The following is a 25,477-nucleotide window of genomic DNA, read 5'->3' as shown; positions in this document are numbered from 1 at the left end:
CACCTCAATTCACAATAGCTAGACTGTGGAACCAATTTAGATGTCCTTCAGTGGATGAATGGATAAAGAAACTGTAGTATCAAAGGACTTAAATCAGCATACTACAGAGATACAGCACATCAATGTTCATAGCTGTTCAATTCACAATAGTCAGTTTGTGGAACCAACCTAGATGTCCTTCAATTGATGAATGGATAAAGAAACTGTGGTATATATATATATGTATATATATATATATATATATATATATGCACACACACACACACAAACAATGGAATATTACTCAGCCAAAAGAATAATAGAATTATGGCATTTGCTAGTAAATGAACGGAGTTGGAGAATATCATGCTAAGTGAAATAAGCCAATCCCAAAAACCAAAGGCCAAATATTTTCTCTGATAAGTGGATGATGATATATAATGGGGCTTGGGATAGGATGTGGGGTAAGAGAAGAATGGAGAAACTGGATTGTGTAAGAGCAAAATGAGAAATGAGAGTAGGGGAGTGGGTGGGAGAAGGAAAGATAGCAGAAAGAGACAGTGTTACCCTCTGTATACGTATGAATACCTGAATGGTGTGAACCTACATTGTGTACAACCAGAGAAATGAAAATTGTACCCCATTTGTGTACAAATAATAAAAATATAGTCTGTAAAAATTTGAAAAAATAAAAAAATAAAAACAAAAACCATAGTCATCTATCCATGGGAGACTGGTGCCAGGACTCTCCTCAGATTCTATAATCTGTGGATGCTCAATTCCTTTATATAAAATGGCGTAAGATTTGCATATAACTTACACAGATCCTCCTCCACACTGTAAATCATCTCTGATTACTTACAAAACCTAATACAATGCAAGTGCTACATACAGTTGTTATACTCTATTGTTTAGAGAATAATGGAAATAAAATTATCTATACATAGATACACGTAGAGATGTATTTTTTTTCTGAATATTTTCAATCCCCAGCTGGTTCTACATATAAATGCAGAATCCACAGGTATGGAAGGTCAGCTGGATATTCTTTACCTCCAAAAAGGGACACACGTGTAAAAAACAGGAATATCCTATAATAGTAATAAATGATGTCACAGGCTAATTCCTTCATATCCTCCACTAGAGATGATGATAAGTGCTGTTCTCATAGACAAAGTGGTAAGTCCCAACTGCCACCATGATGTACTTCCCTCGTGTACATCGATGGCAAGCAACAGCATGTTACTTCCTAATTTTCTCCTCTTGTGATATATTTCAGCTAGATTTGTGTACAGAAATGTATAGAACAAAGTGAAGCAAAAAATAAATCCAGAAATGCAACATTTACTAAAAATTAGTGGTACTGGTATTGCAGTGACAATTTTCACAGCCTGTTTCCAACAGAGCTGATTAAAGAGTTCTAAGCTGTTAAAATATATGGAACAGTTATGGGCTGCTACAGGTTTGGATTGGGAATGTACCCCAAAGTCCACGTGTTACAGGCTGTTCCCCAGAGTGGCATCATTGGCAGGTGGTGGGACCTTTTTTGGTGGGCCTACTGAAGGTCTTCCAGTCTTTGAGGGCATGCCCTTGAGGGGCAGAGTGGAACCCCAGCTTCCATACTGGAAAGGAGCTTTGATCTGCCACGCATGCCACACCATTATGCGCTGCCTTGCCACAGGCCTAAAAGCAAGGAATCCATTGATCATGAACTGAAACTCCCTAAACTGTGGCCCACACAGACCTTCTCTCCTTATGAGTTGACTATCTCAGGTGTTTGTTTCAGTGAGAGGCCAGCGGACTAACACACGGCTCACGTTGTCTTTCTCTCACACAAACACACGCACACAAGTTGCCTCGATACTTTGGAATTACAACCAAAGAGAGAAATTCTGTTGCTTCTAAGTCTGAATCTGCTGCTTGGCACGTAAAGCAATCAACACAGCAAGCCACACTCACCAGGGCTTTCTACGCGCTGGTAGTGGTAGGGATTGATGCAGACTTCCTTCTGCGTGAAGCCGAAGGGGAACCTGCAGCACTCCAGGGGCCTCAGCTCATGGTGGCTCTGAAGATCCGGCCAGCGCCACACGCGGCAGTAGATGACGTGAGGCAGGGCCTTCCGGTTGGAGACCTGCAGCCTGCCGTCCAGCGGGCGGGGGATGGTGACACAGTGGCTGGGCTGCCCGGGGCAGCTCAGGGCCTTCTCCAGCTCCTCCATGGCTCCCTTCTTCTTCTTCAGTTTCTTCACCAACGCAGCAACAGCCTTCTCTGACCATTTTTCTTCTTCGTCACACTGTTTCCACCCAAGAAGTCTCTTCACGGCTGGACTTGTGAAGGAAAACAAACTCGTCACACTCATAATGACGGTGCTGGATACACACTCCCGGATGCGGTGAAATACAGGGGTCTCCCCATGTAAAGGGCAGCAAAGGAGGTCACGGTTTATTTACATGGGACTCTCTGTAGCTTCTTAGCAGTCCTGACGGGTAGAAATCACGATTCCTGCTGTTCTAGAATGTGATCCAAAGTCAGCACCTAGAAAAGAAAAAAGGGGAGATGTTTAGAATCACACAACCGTAATTCATTTAATTACTGTGTGACAGGTGACTATTTTAAGTACTTTTATGTACAGAAGGTTCCTGGCTTACAGTGATTCAACTTTACGGCTTTTCTACTACACAATGGATTTACTGGGAAGGAGCCTGTTCTAAGTCAGGGGGCATCTGTCCCTGTTTGCCAAGGACTGAATGGCATTCCCCTGAAATCCACACACCAAAGCCCAGCCCCTGGTGGGACTCTGGATGTGGGCCTCTAAGGAAGTGTTTAGAAGCAAATGAAGTCAGGAGGCTGGCACCATACTCCAACAGGATGGACGGTCTTGTAAGAGGAAGGAGGTCCCCAACACCTGTGCCCAAGGACTGCGGAAGGGCTGTGTGAGCGAAGAGCATGGAGGCAGCCGCCTGCGAGCCAGGTGGACAGCCCTCACCAGAAGGCTGTCCAGACCCTCCATCCTGGTCTGTCCAGCCTCCAGAGTGAGAGAAAATAAATTTGTTTAAACCACCCAGTTTAAGGTATGGAGACCAGTGCAGAACTGTACACAATATTCAATCCTTTTAACATACTTTGAGACAGGTGATGGAACTGCTGCCATTTTGCAGATGAGTAAACTAAGGCAATTTAAAAGTTGTATGTCATTTTTTTAATGTAAGCACTGGGATAGAAACAACACCTTAGTGTAAATAAATCCAAATTCTCAACTGATACTGTGATGTCTCTACTGAGATTCATTTGTAAGCCCTAAAATACACATACCTCATTCAGCAAAAACTGAACTCAATGAAAGCAGTAGAAATACATCAATCTGAACACCTCTGATTTGTTTCTTAAGCTATATAAACTTAGCCCGTTAGGCTGGTTTCAGTACACACGTCTCTGTCTACAGGCAATAGGGCAATAAGTGACGTAGGACATTAATCCTTGCTTTCACACTGACATGAAATGGCACTGCCATGAAAAAGACGAAGCGCACACTGACGTGCTACGCCAAAGCCTTCAGTCAAACTGTCTCGCTGAGCTTTCCATCTAAGCTGCTCCAGATGAAGACAGAAGAGCTGAGGCAGGTTAGGAGGCTCACTTTGACTAAGATGGGGTAGCAGCTAGTACCAGACTCACCACTTCCCAAAACACCACCAAATCAGAAAACAAAATGTCCAGCTTTTAAAGGCACCACAGAAAAACTAAGAAAAATTTTAAAAGACTTAAGAAATTTTTAAAAAAATTTAAAGAGCTAAGATCCTAGAGAGAAGGAATAAGCAAAGAAGTGAGCTGAATACCTTCTATTTTCCTCTCCAAGCATTTGCCAAAGCCTGTTAGAGAGCTAGCAGGGAAGCAGAAAGCAGCTATAAAGAAGCTAAGAAACTAAGCAGGACCCCCGACGGCCCAGTAATGCTGAGATTTAAAAACCTGTGGGTGAGTGTCCACCAGGAAAGAGGGTCCTGGTGAATACTCTGGCTTCCAGCGGAGTATCCTGCAGGTGAAGGCTCAGTGCAAAGCCAAACTGAACAGGAGCCGTCTGCACAGCACCAGAAGCCAGAATGTCCTCATCGCTGACTGGGTCACAGTGATGACCCTCCCTCTAACAGCTGGACAAAGAAATGCATACGCCCTCCTGAGGGAGAGGACATCATCTTCAGCCCCTACGAGGTTTTGTTCACAGTGTACAGCATCAACCAAAAGCTACCCAGGCATCCCGGAGGCAGGAACAGATGATCGAAACAAACAGAAAAGAAACTGACCTGAGAGGCCAACAAAGTTCACAGTGAAACTGCCAAATACAGAGTTGAAAATGTCAAAAATTATTGGCTGATATGCCAAGGAAAAAGAAGAGTGAGAATTTTAACAGAGAACACCAATTCATAAAAAACAAATCAATTAAAAATTCTAGAATTGAAAAATAAACAGTGAAGACTTTAAACAGGAAGACTTAAGGTTACCAAAAAAAAAAAAAAAATAGTTCGTAATCTGAGAGATCAATAAAAAAATGTCTTGAGTGTAAGAGGGAAAATAAGAAAATAAAGAGACATAATGGATACATTAATAATGTTTAGCACTCTAAGGGTTTTCCAAAATTGATAGTAGACTCTAGTCATAGATGCATGAAACAAAAATACAAGTCTATATGTTTCAATGTGTCATCTCACAGTAAAATACCTAAAAATCTAAGATAAAACTCTTTAAAAAGACATTATATTTCAAATAAGGTTGAGAGCTATCATTTCAACAGAAGCAATGGAAACAAGACAGTGAAAGGACATCTTTAGCATGGCAAATGTAAATAAATAGTAGGTGACTTAAAACTGGATTCCAGCAGATTAGACCTAAAGGAAACAAAGAAGTTCTTTGGGCAGAAGGGAAAAGAATTCAGAAAGAAGTAAGGAACTACTGAAAATAATGAGGATCTCCAAAAGGGTAAATAAAGGTGAAGTCTAAAAGAAATACTGATTTCACACAACAATAATATAAATATTTTTTGTTATTTAAATATATGTAGAATTAAAATGCAAAAAAGCAAAACAAGTTAAATAAAGTCAGTGCTCTAAGTTTTCTCATATTATCTAGACCATGGTAAAGCATTATTTATTATTGCCACTAAAAGTTATAAATTCATTTCATAATACAACAACTAAAAGAGCAAATTAAAACACAAGGTAACAGTAGAAACAAAAACATAGAATTTTTAAAAATACTGTGATTGCTGGATATGCTGGCGCAAACCTGTAATTCCAGCAACTCATGAGGCTGAGGGAGAATCACAGATTAGAGGCCAGTCTCAGCAAGTTACCATGACCCTGCCCTTAGACCAACTTAGACCCTGCCTCAAAATAAAAAATAAGAAGGGCCAGGATACTACAGTGATGCAGCTATATCCATTTTTATAGCAGCTCAATTCACAATAGGTAAGCTATGGAGACAACCCAGGTGCCCACCAACAGATAAATGGATAATGAAAATGTGATATATATATATATATATATATATATATATATATATATATATAATACACACAATGGAGTATTACTCAGTCATTAAGACGAATGACTTTATTATGTTTGTCAGATAATGGATCTGGAAGCTAATTTGGGCCCCTTCTGGAAGGAGGCCTATGTGACATTCTGTCAGGAGACAGACATGCCAAACAGGCCACTCGGGGACTAGGGTTCCGCCCTGCCCCTGGAAGGAGGCCAACACGGCATGCACCTTTCAGGCCACTCAGGGACTTGGGTCCCATCACCCTTTTCCTGTGTTCTGTGAACAAAATGTTCGTCTATGGGCTGTAAGACAGCTCTTCTGTGGTCTGAGAACTGTCACCTTCTGCGTTCACATGGCTGTGTTTTGCCTTCTGTTACCAATATATAATCTGCCAAAAAACAGACTAGTAACTGCTTACGCAAGGCTTAGTCTTTAAGGTGTGGGGCTCGCTTAACTGCAAGCTTATAAAAGACACTGTTATACGCAGTAAAGACAGAAGCAGCTTCCTATGTGACAAGCGTTCCATCTCTCCCGAATAAAGTTCTCCTCAGAGCTTGGCGTGTGAGTCAGACTGAGTCCCCCATAGTTGATAGCATCAGCTGTGGGTCCCCTCCATAGTCACAGGCCCTGTGCTACAGACTGTCATGCTAAGTCAAGTAAGCCAGTCCCAAAAGCCAAAGGCCCGATGTTTCTTCTGATTTGCAGAAGCTAAAGTAAAACAAGGAGGGGAGAGAACAGAACAGTTTAAGCAGAGGAGAAGGAAGGAAAGGGAGGGAGGATAGGTAAGGAAAGACAGTGGACTGCATCTGATCTAACTTTAGTATGTACTTATATGAATACACCACGGTAGATCTCACCACATCCAAAAGAATGGGGTCCTAATTAGAATAAGATATATTCCATGCTTGTATAATTATGTCAAAATGGATTCTACTGTCATGTGTGTAACTAAAAAAAAACAAGGGAGGGCTGGAGTTGTGGCTCAGTAGTAGAGCACTTGGCTAATGTGGAAGGCACTAGGTTCAATTCTCAGTGCTGCATATAAATAAATGAATAAAATAAAGGTCCATCAACAACTAGAAAAAAATTTTAAAAATGTATAAAAATGAGGGAGCTAGGGATACGGTTCGGTGGCAAAGTGTCTCCATGTTCAATCCCCAGTACCAAAAAAAAATAATAATAATAATCCAAGCGTGTAAGAGAAAAAGGGAACAAATAATAGATGACAAATAGAAAATAATATGATTTAGTTCCAATTCCCCAAGTATCAATAATTACTTAAACACAGACTGAACTAGAGCAACTGCAAGGTGGAGCTGGGTGGGGAACACCACTTCACAGAGCTGTCCTTACAAGAGACACAGATTAAACATAAGGACACAGGAAGATTAAAAACCAAAGGATGGGAAAAGCTACCTAATGTATATTCTAACCAAAAAGCTGGCACAGCCAGTTATCCATTCAGAGAAAATAAAACTTTAAGGCATCTCACCCAAGACTGAAAGGGGGAGGGTACGGCATTTCATAGGCTAAGGGTTGACCCACCACGTAGTCATCTCAACCTCCAGTTTATATGCAAGTGATAATGGCCTCCATAAGCATAAAGCAAAACCTGAAAGATTCAAAATGACAAACAAGCCCACAATCCAGGAGGGAGATTAAAATATTAACTGAGAAAACAAGCAAACAAAAATTGATACATATAGAAGAGAGACATGATTGAAGAGTTGATCAACTTCAAGTTCACAGATCACTGTTAGGGTTTAGATATCTGATGTCCTCCACAAAACCTGATGTGTGAGACAGTGCAAGACAGTTTAGAGGTGAAATGGCTGGGTAATGAGAGCTTTGACCCACTTAGTGCATTAATCTGCTGATAGGGATTATTTTGTGGTTAACTGTTGGCAGGCAGGTTGTGGCTGGAGGAGGTGGGTCGCTGGGGTGTGCCTCCGAGGTATGCTCTGTCCTGGTGAGCAAGCTTCCTCCCTTTCTGCCTCCTGGCTCTCATGTTCTGAGCTGCTTTCCTTCTCCACACCTTTCCACCATGATGCTCTGCATCACCTTGGGCCCAAAGCAATAGAATTAGCCATCTACGAACTGACGTTTCTGAAACCGTGAGCCCCAAGTAAGCTTTTCCTCTTCTAAAACTGTTTTTGTCAGGTCTTTTGGTCACAGTGATAATAAAGTTGACTAAAACAATCACTGTACCCCACAATGGTAGAATACAAAATATTTCCAAATACATACGGAATACTTACCCAAGTTGACCACATATCAAGCAAATCTCAACATGCAACAAAGAAATAAAATCATTTAATTACTAAGATTCTTTAATTTTTTCTCTTTTTTTTGGTATCAGGAATTGAACCCAGGGACACTTAACCACTGAGGCACATCCCCATCTTTTTTTATGTTTTATTTAGAGACAGAGTCTTACTAAGTTGCTTAGGGACTCCCTAAGTTGCTGAGGCTTGTTTTGAACTCACAATCCTCCTGCCTAAGGCTCCCAAGTTACTGGGATTACAGGTGTGCACCACGGCACCAGGCTCCTTTAATCTTAATTTAAGAAATCAATAAAAATATTATCATTGAAAACCACCACACTTTTTAACCTATGAGTCAAGGAAGATATTACAGTGGAGACAAAATATTTTTAACTGAATGAGTATAAAAATGACACATCAAAATTTGTAGAATGTGAATTGAGCTGTTATTAGAGGGAAACTGCAGCTTAAATGCATACATGGGGTAGGGACTTTTCAGTATTCTATGTATCTTCCACAAGGGGGGAAAAAGGAATGTTGGTATCAAACCTAAAGAAAGTACAAGTAAATGAGAACAGAAACTTTTCTTCTAAAGTAGACTACAAAAAAACCCTGTTAAAATCAAAGTTGGTCCTTTGAAAATACTAATAAAATTGGATAAATCCTTAGCAAGACTAATCAATAAAAGAGAAGGCACAGATTACCAATAACAGGAATGAGATGGCAGAAATCATTACTGAGTCCCAAATTTAACAAGATGATTATGAACAACTGTAAACTGCATGATCGTGTAGGCTTGCAACCCTGTGTCTGTCACAGGATGGCAATCTACACATCGCTTCCTCACTGGAAAAGGTGACCAAGGGACTCTTCCAATTCCCCTTCTTTGGAGTCTGGAAGTATACCTGGCACAAAGCAGATCCTCAATAAATGTCTGGTGAACTATTTTAGCTCTCTAAAGAACTAAGAAAGCAAAATGTGAAGGCTCAACTTTATTCAGTAGGTTACAGGAGGCAAGTTTTCTATTTTAAAGAAAAGAGTTTTACCAAATTTATGAATTATTCTGAGGCTGGTATTCTTGCTTTTAACAGGAAAGAGAAAAAAATCAGGCTACTATCAAAAGTCCCACTTGGTCAGAGTGTACCTACTGGTGTGGTAATTTCCTTTTTACTACAGATTGGTTTTGCACAAGAACCAGAAAGACAACTTCTCTTCAGACACCAGTAACAATTGATAGAGGAACTATATTTCTTCCTGTACTTTACCTCACCTTTTACTCCCCAAACAGCTTTTTAACCAATGATTTTCAAATAGAGGGGGTAAATTATCAAAATCACTTAGGGCAATGTCCAATTCTGATGGTAGTTTTTATTATATGAGGGGAGTCTATTGGGGGTGATGTAATAAGAAGCAATACTTCAGTCCCTTGTTTTAAGTATTCTAATTGAGAATCACAAAGCTGTGTTAAGTGCCTGCCAGACACAGAAAGAAAGAGATCCAACATCCTAAAGGAGCTAACTAAGGATTCAGTGGAAGAGCCAGGGCGTGAACAGCCGACTCCCACAAAGCAAACCGCTAACTTGCCTGCTGGCTCCAAAGCCCTGCACTGAGATGTTTTATCAGGCCATGTCTAGGACCTTGGTCAGAAGACCTTTTAGTACCAAGGTCAACCATGAGCACAGGAAGAGAAAAGAAGGTCCAGGTACTGTGGATTTGTACGCTGCTCACCGTGATGCGGTGTGATAAACGCTGTAAACCAAGTGCAAACAATGGAGAGGTCTGTGTGTGTGTGCCCCCATCCCCACCATGTCTATGCTGAAATTCTAACTCCCGAGGCCATAGTCTAGGAGGTGGGGTCTCTGGGAGGCCTAGGTTATGAAAGAAGACTCCTCTCAGATGGGATGACTGCCCTACAAAAGACCCCAGAGAATGTCTCCGCTCTTCCACTTGGTGAGGTTGCAACGGGAAGAGGCCCTCTGCCCAGGAGGAAGGTGCCTCACCAGACACGCACTCTCACCAGACAGAGCCTCCGTCTTGGACTTCCACCTCAAGAACCGCAAGAAGTAAACCTCTGTTGTTTGTGAGCCACCCAGCCTACGGCATTTTGTTACAGCAGCCCACGTGGACTAAGGCAAATCTAATACAGTGCAGAAAAGAACAATTAATTCTAGGAAGTTTTTCCAGAGGGGAAATACCAGGTAGGCCTTAAGGGATGAGCAGGATTTTGCAAAAACGACAGAACTCACAGTGTGAGCACCCATTCCACTACGGACACAGTTTCATACCTCACATCACTGACTACGTTGGCCTCACCAATAAACTCTAAGTAAAGGCTGCTGTTGTCCCTATTTTATAGGTAAATAAAGTGAAATATTAAAAAGTTAAATATCTGGTTCAAAGTTACATACAGAGTTGTAAGTGGCAGAGCCAATATCTGAATCCATTTTGCCTGACTCTAGAACCTGAGGTTTTAAACCACCTTTCTAACCCAACTCCGTCCAGCAAACAGGTGATAACAATGACAGGTTTAATCTGGGTGGAAATGATACAAAGCTAATATGAAGGACAGGGGCATGACCCAGAAAGGGTCTGTGAAGCATCTCTCCTGTGGACAAACTGAGGTCTTAAATCAGTGTACCAGGGTGATTCAGTCTATGTTTCAGGAAGACATTAAGGTAATTCTTCAATATAGGGAGACTTCTCCACACAAGGAGGAAAATTTAAAAAAATTAAAATTTTCACCTCACAAAACTGGAGGTGCCAGCTGGACAGTAAATAGCTGAATGCCAATTGCAAAATTTAAAGTGAAAAGATCATAAACCTGCATATAAACCTGTATATAAATGTGCATAGACAAAACAAATAAATACTGATGACTGATTTTTACCTACGTGATTTAAGCACGTTTTATAAACAAATCAAACATGTAACCTACCTTGCATAAGGGACTCAAATGAGTCCATGATCTATGGCCTTGGCAAGATAGCCAATATTTTCTGTCCCTTTTTATACTTCCTGCCTTAGTTTATGTCAATAGTGAAGTGACCATATCAGTCTAAAGTGCCAAATAAATACATGAGTCAGCAAACAGATTTTCTTCCCCCCTGTCCAAATACAAACACTTCACATGGATGGAAAAGAAAGCACCTGTCCAGAAAAGAACCACCATCTCCCCACTCCCACAGCCCTGAAAAATATAAGAAACTTTGTTCCAGAAGAAATTTACTCTAAGGAAATATTATAAAGTGAAAAGGGAAGAATGTTTCACACAATGATTTTCATGAGAGAATGATTTACAACAGAAGAAAACAGAAATTCTAACAATCAGAAAATAGCTGTCAACTATATGAATCCACTCAATGGAATAATGTGGAGCCCTTAAAAATATGTTCACAAAAACTATGTAATAATTTTGAAAGGGTTTGGGGTGTAGTTCAGGGGTGAAGTGCTTGCCTGGCATGTAAGAGACCCTGGCCTCCATCCCTAGCACCATGCACACGCAAACAAAAAATGTCCTTTGTAGCCAAGCTTGGGAGTGCACACCTGTAACCTCCACAACACAGGAGGCTGAGGAGGAAGAATCACAAGTTTGAAGTCAGCCTCAGCAATCAAGTGAGACCTTCTCCTCCCTCTCAAAATAAACAAAAATAAAAGGACTAGGTGTATAGCTCAGTGGTAAAGCACCCATGGAGTTCAATCCCCAGTATCAAAAAATTAAAATAAATAACTTGGAAAAAACTATAAGCAAAATATAAATGGAATACATGACATGAACAACTATGTAAATAAACTAAAATAACTGTGGCTGAGTCTGGAAGATCAATTCTCTCTATTTTTCTAAACTTGTCCAAGTATTTAGTGAAAAATCATAATTCCTTTTTTAAGTCCTGCTATGCCAACATTTGCTAATTACAAAACACACACACAAAGGAATTCATGAGATAAAGCCACACATACACACTCTCCTCAGAAGTCAGGTTGACTTCCCCTGAGCTCCAGTGCAGGAAGTAATAATGATGCAGCTTAAGGCTGGGTTCTAAGTCAGAAGCCTTTCCCATGGAGTCTCGCCCAAGAGGAAGATTTCTATTAGGTCTGCTAGAAGACATCCTTATAATACCTAGAAGATGTCCTTATAATGCTCCTCCTTAGTTAGATACGGTATTCATTATTGTTAAAAAGAAAAAAAAAATCAAGGAATTTTTGAATACTTCAAAGAGCTGTGTAACCAGCTTCATATTTAAAGAACACCTAATTAGCCATGGCATTCTCTCCACCATGGCCTCATCAAATAAAGAAGCATGTAATTATCCAACTGTGTGAGTGACAACGATACACTCTCCACCACTCCACACCTTACAGATCCCAGCTTCCCACAGGAAGTTCTAAAGGACAATTATTCTAGCTTGTGTCTGAAGGTACAGTTGGCCCTCTGTGCCCATGGGTTCTGTACTTGTGGACTCAACCAACAGTAGATAGAAAAGAAAGAAAAAACTACATGTATTCAACATATATATGCTCACTGAACAATACTATTTGCACAGCACTTACATTCAACGAGGTATTACAGAGATGAGTTAAAGCATAGGGAATGAGGAGCACAGGTTACATGCAAATTCTAGGCCGTTTTATGTAAGGGACTCAGGCATGGATACCCACAGATGCCAGAGGACGACTGAAGCTTTAAGATAAAGATGAGGGGAGAGGAAGGCAAAAAACGGCCAACACTCTATCAGCTTCAGCCAGCGGCTGTTTTACGATTCTTGCACTGGCATGGAAACCAGGCAACTAGACAGAATGAATGAGTCCATTAAATACTGAGGACACAATTATTCAGTAAGATAAAATATGGATCCAAAATATGACCAGGGATCAAAAACCAGACTCATACCTTATAAAAAAGGCAACTGACCAAAGATGAGTGGCCTACAGTCACTGAGGCAAGGGGCTCAACTTCCCCCTCACTTGTTCTTTGGTTCACTACTCTGACTTAAGTAAGGATAAAATATCATGGCATAAAGATCAAAAGAATTAAGAAACAAACCCACATGTAATCGATTAATTTGCTTTGAGACTGTTTAACAGCTGGATAAGTTATTCAAGAAAAACAGTTCATACTAACTCAATAAACCAATTGAACACATATGCCCAGGCTTATGCTAGGGAGCTACCTTCTTAAACAGATAGACTGATCTTACAACTACCTAGAAAAAGCAAGACCTGAGCTCCTACAGCAGATGCACAAGGGGGCTTCACAGTGCTAATGAGTCAACTATTGAATTTTGTAGATCAGTGTTTTAACCCTTCTGCCGTATGCTCGCTAGATGCCATACAGATGTAAAACACCTCAGGGTAGGAGGTAAGTTGCACAAAGTGATCAGTGGTGATATGAATTAGCACTGTGGAAAGGTATATGTGATCTAGCCTAGCATCCAGTTTTAGATAGGGTTCAAGGACTGATGAAGTTAATTCCTGCCACCTAAAATACTTAAATTAAAACATCAAAAAGGGTCAAAGGGGGGACTGCGGATATAGCTCAGTTGCATGCACAAGGCCCTGGGTTCAATTCCCAGTACCACAAAAAACAAAAAAACAAAAACACAAAAAGGGTCAAAGGGGAACATACCAAGGGACCTGTAATGCAACTTCCATTACTGCTTGATTTCACTTAGGTACTGAAGTCAGCTAATTCCAACAAAAGGAGAACTGTCAAAACAGATTATGATTCCCAAGGTTTTTTCCAGAGACATCCCAAAGTTCCTGACACAGAAACCACAGACTAACATTAAGACTATACTAGAATGGGGATTCTCACAGGACTGCATCCTGTACCCAGCAGTGGAACATGTGACCCAATTCTGGGTGCATGGGATAATGGATGGGAGTGGACTCTTTCATTAAGCAGTTCAGCCACATGATCAAAAACTTCATTTAACAAAAGAGAAAAAGAAAGTTTCCTTCCCCTTCAGGTCCCCTTTCTGCTAAAAATTCAAATGTCCTTTGAAATTCTTAATGCATAAATTACTAAGAAAAAAAATGTTCTTTTTTATTCAAATATCTCCAAGAGTAATTTGATCATGATTCTTTTCTGGTATACAAATCAGCACTTGGAAAAATAAAATGTCTAGAGATCAACATTTATATAACCACTGGGGGGAGGGGAAGTTAAGATCAGCCAGGTATCACCCTATGTGACAATCAGCGACACCCGGTTTCCAACCTGCCAAAAGTTGGAGAGGAATAGCAATTGTTCACTTGACCACCTCCAAAGCAGCCCTCTTCCTGAATAGAAAGAGCTCCCTCAAGCTAAGATCTAAAAGAAGAAAGTTCTCCCCTGCTTTTAGAGAACTAACCCTTCAGATATAGGTAAGCACTGTCCACAGAACCAGGTGGACCTGTACCACAAATCTAGGCCCTTTGGTGCCTTCGATGGCATCTCTATCCCATAACTTCCCTACAGTGACAGACTTACCAATCAGAACTGAACAATCAATGCGCTGCTCTGCAAAGGCCTGAGAATCCAAGTTCTCCTCTTCTATGGGTTCGACATCTAAGACACCAACTATAACTGAAAATATTATCTAAATGTTTACTACCAACATAAAGATGTACAGAATGAAGAGGAGAATGATATCATTCCTACCACCACCAAGCTCACAGAAGTAATGTGTGTGTGAGAGGCATGGGGAAGCATCTAGTAGGGTGCCCTGGGTAAGATCACAACAGTGTGACTGGGCTGCTCATCTGTGGAGGAACACATGTTCAGGCACAACGGCCAACAGCCTGTGCTGTTTCCTTTGCCACCATTGCCTCCCATGCATCCCCAGCTTCATGTTGCTCACCTTGCAATGGAAATCTAAATGAGTTCAATTAACTACCAACCAGCCACACCATGGGGTATGAAAAATGGAATGGATATTCCCAAGCAGCCTCAGTAAAAATCAATTGCTGCTTTGGAATGCATTAGGATTTAACCAAGAAATCTTTTAACTACTTCTATTTGTCTTAGAATGAAAATAAAGCTACTATGTAGACTGAGAAGATAGTAAATTTGACAGAACTTATTGTCAAATTGGAGTGAGGCTAGCTGGTCTCCTCATGATGCTGCAGCCCACAGAGCTGGGGTGGAGGGGGGAGAAGGGGTGGGGAGGCAGGTGGATGGCTGACCGTGTGACTGCCGTAGCCTACATGTTCACTTTCCCTGCGCTCCTTACCCCTCAACCCCAGTCCTCCAGAGTCCCGGTTGGAGATTCAAAACTTGTTGTGAAAAATATGTAAGTGGATAACAGCTATCCCTCAGTTTTCTCATATTATGAAAACCTTTAACATGTGATTCACTCTATCCTCCTCTTGGAATTTACAGCACCAGCAAGAAACAGGCCTTTGTAGAGAGTATCTGAAACATTCTGGCTTGAGAAGACACTTTTGTCATTCTTGCCACTGATTTTGAAAGGAAAGAGTGTTGTGCTGATCAATCTACGGGAAACATCACCAGGGCCAGTGCCGGTGCCCATCAATCTTGAACACAGCTCAAGTCTTCAAAAAGAATGAAAATCCCCGCATCCTCCCCACCACCACCACCATGCAGGCCCGTGGCCTGTGCCACCTCTCTCCATCCTGATGAGGCTCCTGTGAGCACTGCCTTAGAGATGAAAAAGTGAGGGTCAGATACGCTCAGGACCGTGCCTAGGCCCTCCCCCACCCTCCCTCCTAGCAACCCCCGCCTTTCCTGATGATAAAGCTGAAGGACCCACAAGCAAAGATTCACTTCTAGTTTCGTTTTCATCCCTCTATGCTTCCCTTCCCAACTCATTTTTGTCTTTTTGTTTTTGTTTTGTCATTTTTCTTCATGACACCTTCCCACTTTCCTAGAACATGTAAAACCAAGAATGTTACCAGGGCAGCAATGACAAAATCAAACTCATTTTCATCTAAAGAGCTTAGAATAAACTTGTTATAATTTGACAAGAGGAAATTGGTCCTCGGCTTCACATCAACAGCTCACACCTGTGCTGAACGCCTAATATCCTTTCCTTATGATGAGTCTGTGGAATGTTGAAATTAAACTCTTTTTAAGAAATTCAAGTTCTTTACATTCTCATGGAATATTTTTAAGGCCCTTTATGAAAAAAAAAAACAAAATAATACAAAAAATTCGTGGCTCATTTTTCCCTTTGGATAATGCTTATCAAATATCCCATTTCAATAAAGTAAAACACTGCAGTCTCCACTGCGATGCCTGGTGTACAGCTGTAAGCTGCAGTGCTCCCGGGACTCTGGAGAACTGGGGTTGAGGGGTAAGGAGCGCAGGGAAAGTGAACATGTAGGCTACGGCAGTCACACGGTCAGCCATCCACCTGCCTCCCCACCCCTTCTCCCCCCTCCACCCCAGCTCTGGGGGCTGCAGCATCATGAGGAGACCAGCTAGCCTCACAGTCCCCTACTTACTCCATGCCAGCAGCGAGGCCCCTCCTCCTACCCGCTCACCCCAGTACAACCTTTCCTGGGCTCTGTGGGGCAAACATGGCTCTATTCCACACTCTCCCTCTCCTCTCTCTGTAACCTCAGCAGCTTAGTGTAGCTGCACTTCTAGACCCAGAATCAAAGAAGTGCTGGCTGCTTCCAGGGAAAAGGGGGAACATGTGAAAGACAGAGCTGTTCTCTCTACTCCTCAGAGGGAAGGGGGAGCAAAAGTCAGCCTGGCTCTTAGGTAGCACACCTGAGCACCCAGGACAGGCTCTGCTGTCTCTCAAGTGTCCTGTGAGAAGAAGACCTGAATACGCTACAAATACAAGTGTAAACATACAGACACTCGAAAACCCGCTGAGAGTGAACTAAGGACGAAAAGCGGGCAGGAAGAGAAAGTTCCATCAATTACATCAAGCTTCTTTCCCAATCCCCTGATCGGGAGACCCTATCCCACCCGGAACTGAAATACCTTTAATCTAAGACCAAGTAACATCACAACAAAGGCTTGTCGCATTGCTGTCAGCTCTTCTTACCAGTTAGACTGCTTCTGTAAAGCAGAGATTAGTACTGCACCGTCTTCTCCTCTCCTGCCACGGCCCCATGATGGATGCATGGCACTGACACGTGAAGTACTTGCTGAATTGTTTATTGCTAGCTTCAAGAGCAAAACCCCACACTCAGGATGTGCTCTTCCTAAATACCTTCCCAGAACACAGAGCAATATCTGGGCCACACCATTTGACTACTTTCCAGTATTTAAATGCAAATAAATGCTATACCATTTTCTGTGCCAATCATTTAAATGATAATTGATTCTGTTCAGTTAAAAGATAAAAAACATTTAAAATCAATCAAATGTTCCTTCACACTTGAACTAACTAATGTCCTGAATACATAACCTTGAATACAGGGGAAATAGAGAGGTTGTTATTAATTATGCCAGACTGCGAAGCCAGTAATGGGCAAAAAGCAAAGCAGTAAGTTATAACTGAGGACATGGTGAACTATAGACAATCAGCTGTCCTGAGTTTCAAAAGGGCTAAATGTACAATTCCTACAGCAACATTCACTGCACTGTTGCTCCCTTCCACACAAAGCTACCTTCTATAATAAAATTAAGATCCTGGCATTTACCTTCCCTCTCCCACTTAGCTTAAAGAGTTTGAGTGACAGGTTGGACCAGTGCACACCGGTTCAGGGCCTGCACTCCCAGTCACTCATCACTCAGCACACACTTAGGGTTGGGTGGCCGGCCAATGACGAGCCTGTAGGTGAGAGTTTTCAAGCTCCCCATCCACCATCCCCCACTACTTTGAAATATTTGCAGGTAATTAAAAGAAAGGTGATGTGGTGAGGCTGAACATGCAGAAAAATTCTGATTCTGTCTAGTAGTGAGCTAAGAGCCCACTTAATGCTGAGGAAAGACAATGTGACTCAGTAAATAGGGACCCTACCAGTCACCAGCAGACGTCTTCTTTATGGGCAGCACGTGAAGACACTTTTAGACCCATGACCACTAACTGTTACCCACAGGGGAAAAATCTGGAAAATCAAATGCTGATGCCTAACTTACTTTATAAGAGATTTTACTACATGGGGAAACTTTTCTCTTTATTTTAATACCTCATAAACCAGTTCATCTCGATAATCAAAACCATATTCCAAATATCATTGTGCCTCACGTGAATCAGTAAGTGCCACTATAAAATCTCACACTGCAACACAGGTAGATGGGAAAATGCTCCAGGGAGGACTGGTGTCTTTACGGCTCATCAATCATGCCAGCTGATTGAGAAATATGCATATAACTGACAGCCCAGAAAGGGTCAGAAATACCTCAGATTCTAATAAGGGCTCTTCAACCCCAAATCATGTCATGAGGGAAGCAGGGTAATATCAAGGAAACGGGATGGAGAGGGCCTGCTTCTCAGAAGTCACGTAAGTCCAACATGTACACATGCACACAACTACATACACAATCTGTGTGTGTGTGTGTGTGTGTGTATGCACACATGTGGATATATACACAAGGTTAGCTATGTATAGATATAGATACAACCTGTCACTCCTTGTAATTCCAGAGTCTCAAGATTCGCCTTTCCTTCAGTGAGGGAAGTCCGGCGTTCACTTTCACATCCCACTTTCTGTTCCATACAGAAAAACAAAAGAGAAGATACCATTCCCATGCCAGTGAGTGGTCTTATGCAGAACACAGCAGAACATTTCATGTTTAGCAATTTGTATTTTATTTACTCTTAAATTATTTGTTCATATCCCTTTCCTATATGTTTCTATTAAAATAGTATTTCCTATGATTGTTTTAAAGTTTCTTACAAAGAACAATAACTGGTTTCAATCTGCTATCTTTCAGGCCATGTTTGTGTGTTTGGTCATATAAAAGCTGTCAAATCTATAAAATTTATCCTTTATGATTTCTGCCTTTGGAGCACAGGGAGAAGTACTCTGTAGTTGGCTACTAATAATGCCCCCAAACTGATGGAAATCAACCTCTCCCTTTCCATCTCCCACTAGGGTAAGAATTCATGCCAGAATTTTCCTTCACTAAGCATGTATTGCTATAATGAAGAAAAAATTGACATTAATGTATGCAGTAAGAAAAGCAATAAAAAAGAAATATCTATTTTCAAAGTCGTTATTTTTAAATAACTTCTTTAAATTATTAAAGAGATTCTTCCCTTGGCTCAATTACTATACTTTTCTTTAAGACCTTTATCTAGAACTATCAGGAAAATGCTCTATCTACAAATTCCCAAACTTGATATCTCACAGTTTCATTACCAGGACACCCACTTCATAACTCCTCTCAATTCATTTAGTCCATCAGGCTACCTTATCTAGATGGACTCAATATTGCCCTCATTAACATTTGAATTCTAGACTCTAAAAAACATTGATTTTTATAAATAGTTAACATATATGAATGCTTATTATATGCCAAGACCTATGCTAAGTCTTTCATATATTCTGCATTTCACTGACTGTGAGATGCACCTCTGACATTTTAACACCACTGAAGTCATGAAAGCTTACAATTTGTGGTACATTTGTATTTCGACAGTTCTTCCCCTCAGTGGTACAGGAAATAAAGTGTCACAATTAGCACCATCTCAGATTAGAAGAAATATGGAAGAATAACTCATTTCATCTCTGTAGCAATACTGAGACTGATACTTTATCTCTGTTCTTTCTGATAAGGGAGAATCAAAGGCTAGTGGTAGCTTTGCAAATGCAAGTGCTGGACCTGGATTTAAGCCCTGACAACCTGACTGTAGGGTCCCACCTCTGAGCCTGTTTGCTATCCCAGGTCCACCATGCCAGAGTCACACTAAAGGCAGTGATCACCTCTGCTCACCCCAGGCTTTTCATCCACTATTTAGAACTTGAATCCTCTCTCAACTCTCTGAAATACTATCTACAACAGTTCTTCCAAAACTTCTCCAGATTCTTAAACTCCACTGCCGTCTGCTGTTTCCCTCACCTCTCCACCCTGATGCAGGAACTGACTTGCATCCTGGGACAGTGGTAGCTGGCATTCCTCTAACCTGGACCCCCATTCTGCTGCTTTTGCAGACTTATCAATGCATTCATTTGATCATGTGACCTTCTCTCCTTCACCCAGGACCTTGAACTTACCTCTCTAGACCTGCACTGGATTTTCTTCCCACAGCTTCATGGTTTCACCTGTCCTCTGACTTTCTACCTTTCTTCCAGTTCCTTCCTTTTTGTCTATTTCAAACATGCCTCTTCCTTCTCCTTACTCCTAACTGTGGGCTCCAATGCTCTAATGGCTGTTTCTTTCTTTGTGGGTTCCTCAGAATAATAAGCAGGCAGCTGCCGAGGTTACCTATGCAAAGCTCAGAACTCATCCCTAAACTTCAGGTATGCCCCTGCAACGTACCTGAAGAACTCTCAGCCACCCCACCTTAAATTCAACATGTCTAGTCAACCCCAACGTATCATTCATAGAATCCTTTCTCCTTTTACAACCATTTCTACCCTACTAAGGTTGGAAATTTAAGATCCACCTCTGATATCTCTTGTTACTCTACAGCCAATCACCAGTCTCTGGCATTTTGCCTGCAAAACTCCTTCTTTTTCCACTTCTACTTTCACCAGAAATTTACTCTCACACAGATAATTCAACAACTTTCTTATAAATCTCCTGGCATCCACGTTCTACCCACTCCAATCCCAACAGCAAGCACAACACTTCCAGGGACTTCCCAAGGCTTCCTATTCTCACACACCAAGGCCTTCAGACTGTCATCCCAACCTATCCATTCTGAAATCTCCTCTGCCTCACCCTGCTGGGTTCCACTGGGAACACTGCAGGTCAGGTGGAGGTGCTCACCACTCACCAGTTCTGGGCTGATCCATGACAGCCATCGTTGCCGCTGAACCAGAAGTAAGTTAGGACAAAAATACGCAGTTGCCAGTTGTCCTGGCCACTTTTTAAGTGCCTAGTAGTCGCCCATAGCCATAGCTATTGTATCAGCACAGACATGGAACATCTGCTTCTACAGGACAATGTTGCTCTGGGGCTATTCAGCACCCATGCTGATCTCCCAAGCACTCTGCCCAAGCACTCTGCGCCCAGCAGTGTCTCCCTCCTACCTGTGCAAAACCATGTGACCCTCCATGTCACAGTGATCTTCTCATGAGCTGCAGCACAGCTCACTCCTACATGACCGTGTTATACTTCTTACAACGTTGTTGCATTTAATTTTTCATTATTGTGTCTTAAATTATTGTGCCTCTTAGAACTAGCAAATATTCATGGAATAAATTAAGAACATGTACTTATTACAATACCACACCAAAATTACTTCCTTCATTAAAAATGACATTTTCCTTTGATCTAAACACACAAATGATCTTGCATTTAGCTAAATGGATAATTTAATGCCCAATTATAATAGTTCACAGATAATTAGTTCTCTTTTTTGTTTCGTGTTTGAAATTGAAAGGAAAAAGCTATACAAGATCTGAAATACTTCCACCTTGCATAAGCGTACCACAAAAGATAGACCAGGACAGGAAAATGAATGAATAGTATGAGTAACTATACCCTAACAATCTGAGATTGTAGGAAAAAATATCAATAGTAGACTAGCACTAAAATTAGGAGAAACTATGAATATAGTTTTAAAATTTTTGTATAAAATATATTTTCAAAATGTGATATATAATAAATATATTTATATATATAAAGGTATATAAATAAAATATAGTTCCAGTTAATAGGCAACTCTTATATCCCACTTCTCAAATATGACAGTGAATATTCATTTACATCTCTAGCTCAAAAACATGCATATGCATAATTTATACTTGTATGTATATGTGCTCTTTCTTCAAATTCAGATATGTTGTCCAAAAAAAAGTCAAGAAACTAATCCACTACACCACAGACCTGGGTTCTTGTAAAAGAATAAAGTTCCTTTTCCAAACACCAAGAACCAAGCAGAAGAGATTTGTGAGAATCACACCAGGTAGACTCCTCAGACCTTAAGAGGGTAGGAAGCTTTATTTTCAAGAGAGTCTTCTCTAAAGTTGTTTTCAGCTGATGAAAAAACTGGCAGAGATGCTCAACTATTCCAATACTGCTTCCAGTGACTTCTGAGGTACAGTTTACAAAAGTTTTTGCTCTTTCTGTCCAAAAGATATAAGTCCCTTATGCAAACAAATGTTCTAGAGCCTGCTCATTTCTGCAAGTCCATCAGCAGCAGATGTAAATGTTACATTTTGCCTATAAAACTAACTGCTATAAAACTGACATTACCTTAATGCATACATCAATGAAGAGTTTAACTTAGATGGTAAGTAGTACATGTTATTTAGCACTATCTTTCTTTTCTTTTTAAAGGATGCTGTGTTAAGTGTTAAAAATCCTTTAGGTATTTTCCCCTCAAATCAGGTAAGAGATAACCTCATCAGACTGAGTATTTGTCTACCAGATAACAGAAGAACAGGTAGATACAGAGTCAAGAGCTTTCAGTTTGAGACCTAGAAGCAATGCCCGTTTCCAAAGCACACCCTGCCATCATCATTCCAACAATTAAAGTCACACATAGAGAAGTACCAGAGCACTTCTACCTCACAGTTGCTTTATGACTTCATATCAAATTTCTCCATCATTTTACATTTAAATTATCCTTTTTCTTCTCAGGCATTTCCAACTCTCTCCCTAGTGCCCCCTATCCCTTCTGTAAACACCCCAAACTGCAGCTTTTGGTGGAGAACGTGATCTGCTTTGGGGAGTCTGCAGGAGTTTCACGTATTCCTCAGTCAGAATTGTCTGGTTTAATCTGAAGTTTGTTCAATCTTGGATCCCCCATTTTCTAATAAGGTCCCATTGATTAAATTAGACATAGGGTTTTTCTTTTCCATTTCTAGAATGAAAGAAAAATACCAATTTCAACACGGAGAAACAAATATCTCTCTGTCAGACTTGATTTCTATTTAGCTCAAACAGTAGGTATAAACTGTCAGTATCATGCCAAATAAAAACCCATCTCCTCTCCCTTCGCCCAAGGTCTACTGGACATGCTCAGTCCAAAGCCACAGAAATGTAGGGAGTGTGGAAGGAAAAAACAAACAAAAGGAACACCCTGTCCTCGTATATGAATACACCACCAAGGTAACCACATGATGCCTGTCTGGGTGTTTTAGATGCAAACCAAAATCATGTACAACCGCAACCACAGAATCCTAATTGGAACAATTATTCTATGTATGTAAAATATTTCAAAATATACTATCATGTAAATAATAATAACAATAATTATAACAATAATAAAGAATGCTCAACAACACTAGGAGGATCCAGGTTGGCTTTCCTGCTTGCAAACACTATGTGGGTAACTGTGGACCAGCAGATCATCTTCTCTCAGCCTCACACTGCTCATCTTGACATGAGCCATCTGGATTAGAAAGCCTTTAAAGCAACTTTAAACATTTCTAAATAGGCAGTCTCGAGTCAGTGTTCATGAAAGCGTCTGGCAAGATGGCCCCACGGATGTACTTCACCTGAAGGTCATGCACTGGGGCTGTGTGCGTGTAAACTCACCAGGACACAGGGACATTTTTGGATGGGAGGATAAAAGAGAAGAGACAGGACTCTTGGTTTTACTAGATTCTTAAATGGTCCACCACTCCATTCAAAAAGTTGAGAACAAGTGAAAGGTCAGACATTAAACTAAAGAATACTAAAACACTTACCAAAAACATCCCCAAGGAATTTGCAATTAACTAGTCTTACCTCAAGATACACGTTTAACCACCCAGGAAAAACAGGGTAATGTCAATGAGATAAACTGAAATACTAGAACTTTCTTCATCAGTACCCAATATCTTGTGATTATACAATAAAACACAAGAAAAGTGGCAGGAATTATACAGAAAAGGTGAAAAAAAGAACTAACTGGGCTTTGAAATGCATTGCTTCTATGTCAGATTTTCTTCAAATTACGTGTTGCTTAGATAACTATTAAAATTACTTTTCCCTTTTAAACATTTACAAGGGGACAACAGAAGACAGCCCCAAAAAAGAACAAGGGGAAAAATATGTCCTGAGGCCTAAACAGTAAGACAAGTCACGTCGACACAGGCATAGTAAAGCACCACCATGCAATGCCTAACTGGGTGCTCTAGATGCAAACCAAAGGCACAGCCAAGGCTGTGGGTCTGGAGTCAGGCTGCCTTGTCTGGATCCCAGCTAAGATGATTAATCATAATCACTAGTTATGAGCCTCAGGGAAGACAACCAACCCCTCTGGCCTCAGTTTACCTGTAAAATATGACAACAGTTCTTAGGGGAAGTTTTGAGGCTTAAAAATTATTAAAATAATGCCTGACATGGCACTTGGTAAAAATTCTGTGAAAAAATCACCATTATTTCTCTTACCCCATGCTGTAAATCAAATTAGAATCCATGACATTGATGACAAATAAGATCTACAGAAAAGTCAACCTCATTTTATCCACTAGCTTTGACTGTCACTTCTAAACTGTGTTTTAACTAGAGCACATAAATTAACCAATATATGTCTGTCTCTCTTCAACCTCCCAAATTCACTAGTAGAGGAGACAAGTGAGAAGAGAGGGGAAGGTCCTTGGGAAGCACTGTCTAGACCTTTCTACGATGATGGAACTGTCCTATATACACACTGTTCAATATGGAAGTCACATGTCACATGTGGCTATTGAGCACTTAAAATACTGGCAGTGCTGAGAAAAAATTTAATTTAATTTTAATTCATTTAAACAAATAACCATATGTGACTATGGGGCTACTTTACTAGACTATATGGCCACAGATGATCCATAAACTAAAAATGAAATCTAAGAAATTTGAGCCAAATCAAGGGTCTACTTTTCCTGAATTGCTCATACATTCAATGCAAATATCTTTGTGTTTAAGGGAGATCTGGTCACTGATGAGTTAAGAGAAATAACATGTCAACTCATACATCAATACAGTGCAAACTCAGTGCTAATGAAAGGATCAGAGGTAAAGATGTGGTCCTTTGATACTGCATAAGGTTCCTAAGGCCAGGTTAAATTCAAGCTCATGTAAAGCATGATTCCATACACAGACCAGATCTGCAAAGGGCCAGCACCAAAGCACTTGTTTCTATACCACCAAGGGGAAGCCACTTGATCAATGCACACTGAATATCTCTGCATTCATCTTCAAATTTTCCCTCAGAAATTCATAGTTCTGTAAGGCTTTCCTTCCTTTAGAAACACTAGTGCTCTTGGCTAACTTGGCCTTTCCATTATGAACAAATTAATGTACCACCCACGTCTGAGTTATAATGCCAGACTCCTGCTTAGCTGCCCCTGTAATATGGTTTAATATGACAGACTCCTGCTTAGGTGCCCCTGTAATATGGTTTTAATATGACAGACTCCTGCTTTGATACCCCTGTAATATGGTTTAATATGACAGACTCCTGCTTAGCTGCCCCTGTAATATGGTTTAATATGACAGACTCCTGCTTTGATACCCCTGTAATATGGTTTAATATGACAGACTCCTGCTTAGCTGCCCCTGTAATATGGTTTAATATGACAGACTCCTGCTTAGCTGCCCCTGTAACATGGTTTAATATGACAGACTCCTGCTTAGCTGCCCCTGTAATATGGTTTAATATGACAGATTCCTGCTTTGATGCCCCTGTAATATGGTTTGATTATGATGGCTGAACTAATAG

At 40.8% G+C, this 25,477-nt stretch overlaps 1 protein-coding gene across 1 annotated transcript in view; it reads right to left on the bottom strand.

Annotated features, from left to right (window-relative positions):
- Positions 1 to 2,338, bottom strand: part of LOC124975214 (mothers against decapentaplegic homolog 1-like) — a 37,038-nt gene extending 34,700 nt beyond the window's left edge. Inside the window, exon 1 of the mRNA XM_047538042.1 lies at positions 1,939 to 2,338. Within this exon, the coding sequence (XP_047393998.1) occupies positions 1,939 to 2,338 (400 nt within the window). The remainder of the gene's footprint in view (positions 1 to 1,938) is intronic.
- Between the last annotated feature and the right edge of the window lie 23,139 nt (positions 2,339 to 25,477).

Source organism: Sciurus carolinensis, unplaced genomic scaffold, assembly GCF_902686445.1.
Source record: "Sciurus carolinensis unplaced genomic scaffold, mSciCar1.2, whole genome shotgun sequence".
Taxonomy (NCBI): domain Eukaryota; kingdom Metazoa; phylum Chordata; class Mammalia; order Rodentia; family Sciuridae; genus Sciurus; species Sciurus carolinensis.
This window is presented reverse-complemented; position numbering and strand designations above follow the sequence as displayed.